The 12796-nt window shown below is 39.4% G+C and overlaps 1 protein-coding gene across 4 annotated transcripts in view; it reads left to right on the forward strand.

The window, feature by feature from the left end:
* The window catches only part of PDHX (pyruvate dehydrogenase complex component X), a 71268-nt gene that overhangs the window by 890 nt on the left and 57582 nt on the right, over nucleotides 1-12796 (forward strand). For 3 of the 4 annotated variants that reach the window (XR_010884134.1, XM_067296291.1, XM_067296292.1), the window contains exon 2: nucleotides 12128-12211. Coding sequence is in view for 3 of the 4 variants with exons in the window: in XM_067296291.1 (XP_067152392.1) it covers nucleotides 12128-12211 (84 nt within the window). In the remaining variant the exon portion in view is untranslated. Of the gene's footprint in view, nucleotides 1-332; nucleotides 499-12127; nucleotides 12212-12796 lie in introns of those variants that run through there. The other variant, XM_067296293.1, reaches the window with a different exon arrangement.

The raw sequence follows: 12796 nt of genomic DNA on the forward strand, positions 1-12796 counted from the left end.
ATAGGAGCCTAGATAAATCTTTCCTTATGGCATCTAGGAAAATAGGATTAAAGACCATAGCATCTAGGCTTAAAAAAAAAAATTGACCAATTTTTAGAAAAAAACAAATGCTATGTTCTTTGCTCTAATTGATGTGGTACTACATATCGTCAAAAAATGAGGTCTTCATGTAATAGAAGAAGAAAAGAAAATATAGGAAATGGTCAATTTGAAAAAAATTATAACTCATCAATAATTTTGAAAGGAAGAAAGCAAGGAAACAAAAAGCGGAAACCAGGTTAAATTACTAGGAGGAATAAAGTTGAAAAGGTAACAACATAAAATGATGTAATTCTTGTCTGGCAGATGCAGTAAAGAAATATTTTGTAAATAAATTAGTACAAGAAAGAAGAGTTAGCTTGTTTTACAATGGAATGTACCCAAGACTGAAGTCTGTATTGCTGCTGCTTTTTCAATTAAACCATCACAAAAAGGTTACACCAGTGCCCAAAACTATTGGTAAGTGCTAGACTTCGTGAAGGAAAAAAGTTATTCAGATAAGTTAGATGTCAGGTGAATTTCAGATAGGTGAGTATCAGATATTAGTTGAGAAATTGTGGAGGATGAAGGAGATGATGGAAGCTGCTTTGTTCTTTCCCACTATCTTTCTCATATTAAAAAAATGAAGAAATTATATGCAAGTCTCCTCCAGTAAAGAGAAGAGTCTTTTCAGAGACTGCAGTTAACCATCGAACCAGATTTGTAAGCACTGACAAGGCCTATCAAAACCTTGTTTTATCAGACCAATCCGATATGCTTTTGTATTATGGTACAGTATTGTCTGTATGGGAAAGATGCAATTGGTGTTTTAGAATCATTTATCATAAGGTTTTGACATTGTCTCATATATCTTTCTTATAAACAAGCTATAGAAACATGGCCTCAAGGAATCTCTGTAGGGTTGCTCAAACTGGTTGGGAAGGCAAGGACTAATTATTAGTTCTCTGTCAAACTGGAAAGTTGTATCGGATGAGATCCTTCAAGGACCTCATGTCTGGAGTTGCATTTTAATTGCTGTTTTTGTTAGAAGCCTAGATAATGCAATTAATACCTCCCTTCCATTTGGGATACATCTGAGATGGGAGAAATTGCAAATGTATTTTGAGGACAGGATTAGACTTCAAATTGATCATAGCAAATTAGGTAAAACAGCCTGAAAAAAGTAGCATGGAAAGCATAAGGACAAATGCTTCATACAGGATAAAACATGACAGTCATGATGTTGCAAGGGAGATCTGGATTTTACAATGGATTGTAAATTAAACGAGTCTGTATCATCATCATGCTGCAAAAATTATACTGGGTTGGAAAAGCTAGGAGTGTTATGTGGAGGACACACGGTAATCCTCCTTTCCACTCTCCTTTGCACTTGTAATGCCTCAACTGAAGTTTTGCCTCAGTTTTAAATACTGTATGGGAAGGATCCCAGAAGGATATGGGCTGCTAGAAGAGAATTCAGACAGAGGAGCGAGAATTATGCGGGGTATACAGAAAGTGGAAAGGGGGACAGGCCACTTGGGAGGAATATAGGAACGTTGTCAGAGTACGCAGGGATGCGACGAGGAAGGCTAAGGCCCGTTTGGAATTAAATCTGGCGAGAGATGTCAAGGACAGCAAGAAGGGCTTCTTCAAATACATCAGTAGCAAGAGGAAGACTAGGGAAAATGTGGGCCCTTTGCTGAATGGGGTGGGTGCCCTGGTGATGAAGGATGCAGAGAAGGCAGAGTTACTGAATGCCTTCTTTGCTTCAGTCTTTACTGCTCAGGCCAGCCCTCAGGAACCCCAGATCCTGGAGGCAAGAGAGAAAGTCTGGAGGAAGGAAGACTTTCCCTTGGTGGAGGAGGAGTGGGTTAGAGATCATTTAAGCAAACTTGACACCCACAAATCCATGGGCCCCGATGGGATGCACCCACGAGTGCTGAGGGAGCTGGCGGATGTCATTGCTAAGCCACTCTCCATCATCTTTGAAAGGTCATGGAGGACAGGAGAGGTGCCTGAGGACTGGAAGAAAGCCAATGTCACCCCAGTCTTCAAAAAGGGCAAGAAGGAGGACCCAGGGAACTACAGGCCAGTCAGCCTCACCTGCATCCCTGGAAAGGTGATGGAGCAGCTCATCCTGGAGGCTATCTCCAAGCATGTGGAGGAAAAGAAGGTGATCAGGAGTAGTCAGCATGGCTTCACCAAGGGGAAATCATGCCTAACCAATCTGATAGCCTTCTATGATGGAATGACTGGCTGGGTAGATAAGGGGAGAGCAGTGGATGTTGTCTACCTTGACTTCAGCAAGGCTTTTGACACTGTCTCCCATGACATCCTCATAGACAAGCTCAGGAAGTGTGGGTTAGATGAGTGGACAGTGAGGTGGATTGAGACCTGGCTGAATGGCAGAGCTCAGAGAGTTGTGATCAGTGGCACAGAGTCTAGTTGGAGGCCTGTAGCTAGCGGTGTCCCCCAGGGGTCAGTACTGGGTCCAGTCTTGTTCAACTTCTTCATCAATGACCTGGATGAAGGGACAGAGTGCACCCTCAGCAAGTTTGCTGACGATACAAAACTGGGAGGAGTGGTGGATACGCCAGAGGGTTGTGCTGCCATTCAGAGAGACCTGGACAGGCTGGAGAGGTGGTCGGAGAGGAACCTCCTGAAGTTCAACAAAGGCAAGTGCAGGGTCCTGCACCTGGGGAGGAATAACCCCCTGCACCAGTACAGGTTGGGGGTTGACCTGCTGGAAAGCAGCTCTGCTGAGAAGGACCTGGGAGTGCTGGTGGACACCAAGTTAAGCATGAGGCAGCAATGTGCCCTTGTGGCCAAGAAGGCCAATGGTATCCTGGGGTGCATGAGGAAGAGTATTGCCAGCAGGTCGAGGGAGTTGATCTTCCCCTTCTACTCAGCCCTGGTGAGGCCACATCTGGAGTACTGCGTCCAGTTCTGGGCTCCCCAGTACAAGAGGGATGTGGCACTACTGGAGCAAGTCCAGTGGAGGGCTACCAAGATGATTAGGGGACTGGAGCATCTCTCTTATGAGGAAAGGCTGAGGGAGCTTGGCCTGTTTAGCCTGGAGAAGAGAAGGCTGAGAGGAGATCTTATCAATGTGTACAAGTATCTGAAGGGAGGGTGTCAAGAGGATGGGACCAGACTCTTTTCAGTGGTGTCAAGCAACAGGACGCGAGGCAACGGGCACAAACTGAAACACAGACGCTTCCATCTGAACATGAGGAAAAACTTTTTCACTGTGAGGGTGACAGAGCACTGGAACAGGCTGCCCAGAGAGGTTGTGGAGTCTCCTTCTCTGGAGATATTCAAAATGCACCTGGATGCAATCCTGTGCAATGTGCTCTAGGTGACCCTGCTTGAGCAGGGGGATTGGACTAGATGATCTCCAGAGGTCCCTTCCAACCTCAGCGATTCTGTGATTCTGTCTAGAAAATGTCATCAGTGAGGAAAAACTGAAGAAACTGGAGTCCAGAGGGGAATAAAGATTGTTGGGAGAATAGGTCTTCAAATGTATAAAATATTCTGTTGTGGATAAGGACAAGAAAAAAAGGATGATGACAATTGAGAACAGATGAGTACTTTCTTAATTGTAAGTATAGTTAAGCATGTAAATAGGGGCTGTCTAAATTAAGTGGGTTTTTTTTGTTTTTTTTTTTCCTCCTAGTGACTGGCAATTCCACCACTTCTTTATCATCTTTTTGTTCTACCAGTCAAGTAGCTGGAGAAGGATGCAGGGGCCTTATTTCATGTATTTTTTGCTGGTTCATTTTAAATAGAGAAAATGAGCTTAAATTTATTCATTGCATGCTTAGCAGAAAACTGCATAGCAGTCGACCTGTGGGGTCAGGGCAACATCCTTTCAAGATCCCATTTTCTATTCCCAGGAGTTTGTTGTTAGAGAATTACTAGGCAGATCATCTGCTTACCTTGCATATTTTCCTCTCTCTGAGAGATGTGGGAAGAATTTTGGATGCCCAAGTGAAATTTGAGCCTTTCTTCCCCAACTCAATTTGTTGTTACAACTTGTAAAACATTAAACAGTATTCTGGCACATTTCTTGAGGTACTGATGTGACACTGAGCATAAAATATCCGAATTCTTCATTCTGTTTTCAGTACACTTATAAAGAAGTGAGTTCTTGTTAACCTTATCGTAAGATGTATGTAGTTTTATTACATAAAATTGAAAAGTAGTTTGGAGACTTGTTAATCACTGTCTTTTTGATCTCAGTATACCCTTCTTTTCAGCACTCATCTATTCTCCTGCTTTTCTGTATGAAGATCTTTTTCCTTTGCAAAACTTGGTGTCAATGATCTAAGGAGGGTGCCATCTCTGTGCTTGGAACAAATATCATTTATTTTCATATTTTAAGATAAAAATTTTGCTTCCTTCTTCATATAAGTAGGTCATCTAGTCTGTCTTCTTGTCTGAGGCGGAATTAGCTGTCTGTACATTAGTCCTCATGTTATCTGTTTAACTTCTTAAAGACAGGCCTCTTGTCTACAGTCTTCCCAGGCAATCTATTTTGGTAATTTATATCTTGATGGTGGGAAAGTTTTATTTAATACGTAGCCTGAGTTAAATCTACTACTTTTGGATATGGAAATGAAGAGTGGATTATTCTTCCTCCATTGCAGCAAGCTTTTATGTATTAAGGCTGGCATGTCTCACCTTTAACTTGTTCGGTCTTTCCTCATTGATGAGTTTCTTGAACCTCTTACTATTCTTACTACTTTTCAAGGTGAAATGTATTTTAATGACATCATCTTTCTTAAATGTGTATTGTAGCTTCTAAAATGGTGGGGGGATATAAAAAAACCTCCTAACTTCTCTGGTAAAATCCTGCTCTTTAGGACATAAAGCTCACTCTTGGTTCCTTGTTTGAGAATTAAAACTTTAACCTGGTTCCGCTTTAGCGTTGACTTATTTCTTCAGGTTTTTTTTGTTTCTGAAAATGCCACCATTAGAAGTACAGATCTGTTTTTGTTGGACTTTTTTTTTTTTTTTTTGCTTCTCTATTTGTTTCTGTCCCTTTCTTTGGGAGGGGTGGGATAAAGTTGTTTTGCATAGTCAAAACTCTTTTTGACTTCAGTTATGCATTTTGAGTATATCAGAATTGGACTCCTGCTTTGTCAGTTAATTACGTAACAGAGGGAACAGTTAGAAGGAAGGTACCTGTGTGAGATAAGAACTGAAGTGCCAGCAAACACTACAGGGGCAGGGAGGGAAAGGTGAACAAGTTTCTAGATGAAATGCTATTGATGGCATAATCTGTGGTTAACCTCAGTTATGACCCACTTGATTTTTTTCAGATCTTTGCCTTTTGCCTGTTCTGCTTAGATGGGTAATATTGTATTAGAGAGAAACTTTCTTTCCAGCTCCACCACTGGAGATGTTACTTGCATTGCTGACCGATGTTGTTAATAAACAATTAATGAATCAAAGACATAAAGCACAGAGCATCTTTTGAAAATTCCGAATTCATTAACAAATAAAAACTGCAAATAAAAAGTCTTTGTGGATTAGGTTGTGAAGGTTGTGTCATTTATAAACAGATTAAGAGTCACACTCATGTGGAACCAAAGGATGTGATTTTTCTTTTAGCAAAACCACTACTTAAAAAATATTCTGTTGGAAATGTGATTTGGCCCAAAGCCTCTGATGAAAATAGAGGATTAGCAAATTGGCTTAGGTTCATGATTTATTTTTGAATGCTTCTTTATTTATCTGAGAAAGTGCAGGCTATCAGCAGTGGGTGACCAGATAGCTTTTGTTCAGGGCTAGCCTGCAGATTGGATCTGGTCCATCAAAAGAAATAGTCTGCTCCTCGCTGCCCTTTTTCCTGGGTGTTTTCAGATGCTGTCCTGTTACATGACTGTAAGGCCTTTGACCTCATCACATGATGGAGAATGCCAGTGTTTTCTTGTGCTGAATGCCTTTTCAGTTATATGGAAGGAAGATGGCAATATTGTGGCATTTGATACTTCAGTGTCTCACTAGAAGACTTTCTTGCTGTAGTTTAGCTTGGGCATAACAGATGTTGTGAGCCCTTTCTGGAAGACAAGGGAAGAATACTGAGAAAAACAGCTTATCTTTAGTTGTCTTCTGATGCTTAGTTATTGTTCTTCCTGCACCTTTTGCCTAAATATATGCCTACAGACGCTCCAGTGGCTTGCATTTGCTGATAAACAATATTGTTAGCATGTAAAATCAGACTAGGGTTTTGATATTACATTGTTTGACTGATTTCTTCATTTAAAGGATTTTCCTTTTATAATATGGCATTTGAAGATTTAAGATGGATCCTAAATCAAAAGTAGATTAATTCAAAATAAGCCCTTCTAAATAAACATAACAGCTCTTTTCCTTGTAATTGATAATTGCAACAATACAGCCCAGCTGGGGGCAAGAAATGTTAGTGTTGCCGGTGATATGTCCTGTGACATCTCTATTTTGTCAAACCTGCAGATGGTGCAAGTGCATTATCTTTCAGTGATTTGAACAATGTTGCATAAATTCAAATTTTATATGTATTTTTCGAAGTGATTTGCTTGCTGCAGATGACTAGAAGTTTGTGAGGCTGTTCTAAGTAATTCACATTAGCGTTATGCCATATACCTTGGTTGCCATTTAAAAAAATCATCATCTATCTATAATTAGCACAGGCAATCAGATTTAAAAAATATATAACTTCCATATGGGAGAATATGGCAGAATTTCAAAATCTAATACTTAGCAACTGTAAGTATAGTCTTATTTTCTTTTTAAATGATGACCTGTGATACCGATTGAGTTCTTCTTGATTTGAATGTATCTTAGTAAAAAATGTTTGCAAATTATTTTTTAATTTAAGCAGTATTACGAACTTCCAAATTAATAGTTTAAAAGAAAACATTGACATCAACTGTCTTCCTGCAATGCATTTTAAGTCTGGAGGGACAATCTACAGAAATTTACAGCCAGATGTTTCTGTTCAGAATGGAATTATGACACAATTACATAGGAATATTATAGTACACGATGTTTTGCAGTAAAATGTTAGTTAAAGGTTACTACGACCTGGAAGGTATCTGCCACTTGCAGGGTTTTATATTTTAGCATCTTCACAGAAAATGGGATCTTCAAAACTTTTAAATATTGTAAAGAAGCATAGGGTTAGTTTTCTCAAGATTAGTTTTTCTTCTTACAGTTTCTGAATAGTTGCATGCAGATTCAAGAGGATGTAATTACACTGAGGTGTGTTCATAATCCCAGAAGAGAAGGAAAGCTAGTTTAGTTATTGCACTACATTTATTGCCTAGAGCATGGGACTAGAAGTGAGAAGATGGGTGATCTTCACATTTGTTTTGATTGGTGATGCAGGGCGAGTCATTCAGGCCTGCTACCACTCAGTTTTACATCAATAATATGGAGGTAACATTGTTAATCTATTGGGCTAAGACAGTTTATATTCTGTTGTCTGCAGAAGGATCTGAGCAGCCTTCAGCTCACCATCTCTTCCCCAAAGGGGCTAGCAGAACTCTTTAGGTTTTCTTCTGTCCGTTCCCCCCCCCCCACCCCGTAAGGATTTCCCTGTTCTTGCAGTTATGTGATTTTATATTGGTCTTTCTATGTAATAATAAGCCTTTGTTAGTTGCTAGTAACTTGCAAATCAAATATTCTGTGTACCTGGTTGAAAGTTGGGGAAAGATGAAGGAAAGAATTTCTTTAGTTACTATTGTGAGTGTTCATCTGACCTCCCACTTATTGGAGGTTTTGCTTAGCTATTGTCTAGTGACCAATGGGTTTATTCTTTGTGTGATAAGGTTTTTCTTTAAGTGTGACTGTGAGTAATAAGCCTTTAAATGCCTAAGACTGGTAGCCTACTTTATTTCTGCCTATGAAAGGCATAGCCAGATACCTTCTAAAACCCAGTTTGAGTGCTGGCTGCTCTTCAGCTGCAATTACCATTATTGCAATGAGGCACAATAATATAGAAAAAAGCAGCTTCTCATTTTCAGATTTGTCACATGCTTTGATTTTTTTTTTTTTTTGGGGGGGGGTGGGGGGGGGAGAGAGGGAGATCTTCCTTTTACTTCATCTTCCATTTACTTTACTTCATGTGTGCCTTGCTGCTGGATCTTGCCTCTTAACTTGATCAAAGGTTCAGAAGGAACTGTGTGGTTTGTGGTAGTTGATATCATGAAAGGGAAAAAGTTGCGCACTGAATTTGTTGCCCATTTGGGGTTTATGCCAAAGTATGGAGCATATTCTAGGCAATGGGGCACTCTTTAGTAAGTGAAATGTTTGAGCCACCATGATTAAATACTAATTCCTTCTTCATTAGAAAAATAGAGTGCTTTCATTTTTTTTTAATGAAGGATGTTCACTGCTTCTAGTTATTCCTAGATGTTTGTGGGATATACTTTCAAAAATCACATTTTCATTGTCAAAGTTTACTTGTCAAATTAAATGAAGCAAAGCATTTCTTTACATCATGTAAGTTTTCAAGTGGTTTAATGCATTCTCTTCTACTTATTGTTATCTATATTTTTTTGAGTGAACACAAATACTGCAAAGAAAATTGTGTACCTGTACTTTAATTTGCAGTATTTCAAAGATAATGTTCATAGATAAACACGATTTGATAAACGAATGCAGATATACATTCACAGATTAGTATGCATTCAGAATGTAGTTCATTTATTTATGTGTTGGTCCAAGATGGGAGGTTACAAAAAGGAACTTTATTAAATTCTTGGAGGCAGTTCAGATGAAAATTACCAATGTTATCAGGAACATTGGATAAATTTCTAAACATGAAAATAATGAGTAATACTGAACTGACAAGTGTTTGTGTCACAGAAAGATCATTTCTGTGAATGATTTGGGAATAGAATATAGAAGGCTGAAACAAATATATGTGTATTTCCTCATAAAAAGTCTTCTGGGAACGTGAACCATGCATACGCTGGGCTCATTTTCACAGTTCCTGTGTTTTGGGGAGCATGATCCTGATTGTGTTGATCTCCTGGAGACTTTGGGGAATAAATAACTCACTTTCTGATCTCAGACCATTTTAAAATGGCAAGATCATTAATGGCTGCTGAGGTTATTAGATCTTTGCTGTAATGGTTCCAGTTTGCCTTAAAAGAAATGCATTGTGTCCAGGAAGAATGGAAAAACTGTACAGTTTCTTTAACTTTACCTCACCTCTTAAATATTTATTGCTAAATGCTTCTTTATTCTTTCATAAGTGCTATGATTTATTCTTTCATAACCCTGTAGCAATAAGACACGGTTAAGATTTATGGGATATATTAACATTAATGAATTACAAAACAAGGGTGTACTTTTTTAGTTCCCTTAAATCATTGTGTATTAATTGAAGTTCCATTTCTATGTTTGTTTTCTCTGAGATCTTAACCAAGGCAACTCTTACGACTTAGATTAGTGTTATATAGAAGTAAGGATAAGAAATATTCTCACTCTGGGGACCATGTGCTTTTTCAGCTCAAACATTTTCTAGTTTCCTTCCTTATACTTTCTTCCGGATAATGAGAATTTGGGGGTGGGGGGTGGGGATAGTTTTGAGTTTTTAAAGCTGTTACTGCTTGCTTTAAGCAATACAGCAATTGGGATAAATACATTGTTGCTTACTATTGAATCGGCAGTGAGCCTTAATACTGCTGATTGGTTGTATAGAAAAGGGAATATGAAGCAGAATTGATTCTTGTCTTTGTATGAAATATACTCCTTTTTTTATCAAGTTATCCTCTGATTCAGTACAGATTTGGATATAACAGGGCTTCAAATTGGTCAGGTGCTGGAAAATTAGCCTTACAACATGGTGCCTAAAGAGCTGAATTTGTGGCCTTGTAAGTGTTTTTAGAAAGCTGGTATCTCTCATATTGCAAGCTGGATGTCAGAATACTCTGGCGTACTGGGTCAAGTGGCAGGAGAGGCAGTGTGCTACCGCATGGCTGAGCAATGTGCTGTCTCATGAGTCCTGTGCTCAAAGAAATCCTGTTTACGTGGCACTCAACCTGCTGGTGTGCAGTGCTGCAACTTCTCTTGGTGTATGGGTTCACTGAACAGGTGCCCATGGCTGGCAGGCTGCAGTGACGGGCTGGCCCGCTGCATCTGGAAGAGGGTGTTGCATAGCAGGAGGGGCTGTGGGTTTGTATTGCTTAAATACATTGGACTTTGCAGATCTTTTTGTTCAGCTTATCAAAGAAAAGGTTGAGAATTCATCTGGTCCCTGTATATGAGCATTTCTCCATGAAAAAGAGCTCTGTAATGAGAAATCCTTCAGTCTTTTTAAGAGATGTAAGATTCAGTCACTGAAATTTGAAATTGGGCTCTATCAGCCTGCAAATTAAATGTGGTTTCCTAGCAGAAAGGTTAAGAAAACTTTGAAATGGTTTATCTGTGGAGGAGTTGGGTTGCCGTTGTCTGGACTACTTAGGATTAGGGGTTTTGTTATTAATTTAACAAACAAATATAATCTGGGAAAAATTCCACAGCCTGGGGCAAAGAGGAGGAAGAAGATGTAGTGTTTATGGCACCTTCTGAGAAGACCCACAGTATTGCTGGTCATGGAATTCAGGACTCTGAATTGCCATTTCTTTCTTTAGCTTTTGAACTTTGGGGGAATGGGATTACATGCTTTGCCTTGTCATATTCTTAACGCTGCAGTTGAGCAGTGATCACAATCAAGATATGAGTATCTAAACTTTGGTTAAAAGTCAGGAAGGATTTTAACAACTGGCTAAATATGGTCTGTTTTTCTCCTCTCCGTCCCCACACACGCATACCCATGACTAGAAGACGGGATGGATAAGTACTCTGAGACAGATGAGAGGATGCCTGGCTGGTACTTTGCTCACATGTGCAAAATTATACTGCATAACTAGGAAGAAAAATTCTGGTAAAGGGTCAGGAATCCTGTGGGTGGAGTTTACTGTCCTCTGCAACACATCACTGCTCATCACCAGGGAGCTCACAGCTGCCTTTCGCCCCCTTTCCTGCGACGCAGCAGTGCTGGCCTCCCTTGAGCACCGAGATGCGCGTGTGCATTTGGTTTTTTCCTGTGGGCTTGCTCAGATTTGACAAGTCTTACTGCACGCTTTGAACTCCCTTTCTTACAAACTTGTCTTTGAGCCTTGTCTCACTCATGTACATGTCTTGGAGTGTTTGAGAGGCCGCAGCACAGCATTTTACCCAAGGTTTTGCTTAAAGAGGATATGACAGGAGCAGAACTAAGTGTATGTAGGGCCACATATGGAAGCTCAAGAAAATAGAAATGTGGTTTGGCGTAGTACTTATGTCTCTGATGCACAAGATGCTTGGGCCTTTAAATTTTTCAGTAGTAGATATTGAGGGTGTTAGTTGGCTCAGCATTTGAAGTTTGTGGCATTTCTGTGGAGGGGGAAAGAACGACACCGCGTTGTGTTAGCCGCTGATCTTTTCTAATGAATATTTGTATTTCCTGCCTGCTTTTTCATTCTCCATCCTATAGCTTGCAGCTTGAACTCCGAACAGGTTGTTTTTTTTGTTTTTGTTTTTTCTCCTCTCCCTGTTTACGTTTCTGTTGGAGAAAGGTTCTCTAGCCTTGCTTCACTTCAGTCCACCACGGTATTGTTCAGTAGTTCAGGCTGAGCTGAAGGTAACTTGAAATACTAGTTTGTATTATTTTTAATAATGTGATAAGACTGGGTCCTAGGGAAAGTTTTAATTAAAAACTAATTGTATCAAAGCTGAGGCAACGTGAGTATCTGAAGCTCCCAAGTGTTTATATTGTATTTTTATTTAAGACAGAGTTTAATTTGCCTAGTAGTTATGTATTATTTGTGAGTTCATGTTTAAGTTAACCCTTTCTCTATGCATAACAGATGGGATTTATACTTTGTGCCTTGTTTTCCTTGGTGCTCTTCTGAATTTCATTTACAGTGCATGTTTGTGTCTAACCTTTAGAAAAGGAGCATCTTTTTAGTGAATGATCAGCTATCTTTCAGATTCGTGCATTGCTTAAGTCTTGTTTCAGTTAAGCAGTTAACTAAGAAAAAATTACACTGGAAAAGAATCTAATTTAGATAATCATGTGCTTGTTTTACAGGTATGCCTGCTATTAAAGTTTTCATGCCTGCACTTTCTCCTACAATGGAAGAAGGAAACATTGTGAAATGGTTAAAAAAGGAAGGTGAGACATAACTTTCTATTGCCACAGTTGCTGTATTTTGTTAGCTTTTTCAAGCTAGTCTGTAAGAATAAGATCATTCTTTCAGGTTGCACCTTACTGCTTTGAAGCAAAAAGTTTGGTACATGAATGTTCTCTTTTTGAACAGTACCCTGCTTTAAAACTGTTGATTCTTTAAACATTCTTCCTTGAACTATCTTCCAGAGGGTTGCAATGATCGTATTTTAAGAAGTCTCCACTAGACTGTTCTACAGCGTTGACACTGGAAAATCACCTGGTTGTTCTCTCTGGTTGGTCTGTTTTCCCCTGCCCCGTCTCTCCCAGTGTTGTCACGGTGCTCAGTAATTTTGAGAGCCTTTGACTTTGGGGAGGCTCTCTGTTTCATTATTCCAATGTGTTAGAAAGACATAGTATTTTTATAGTTATTATTTAACAACTATAAAGCAAGCAAGTAACGCAAGCAAGTTATTACTTGCTTCTTAATACATAAATTATAGTCTACTCTTAAAGCTGGCAGGAAACCTTAAATTTGTTTTATAGCCCAATTTCCAAATAGGGGAGAAGAGGCCTGTTTCCAGAAAAAAACCC

The sequence above is a fragment of the Apteryx mantelli genome, chromosome 4, assembly GCF_036417845.1.
Source record: "Apteryx mantelli isolate bAptMan1 chromosome 4, bAptMan1.hap1, whole genome shotgun sequence".
NCBI classification, from domain to species: Eukaryota; Metazoa; Chordata; class Aves; order Apterygiformes; family Apterygidae; genus Apteryx; species Apteryx mantelli.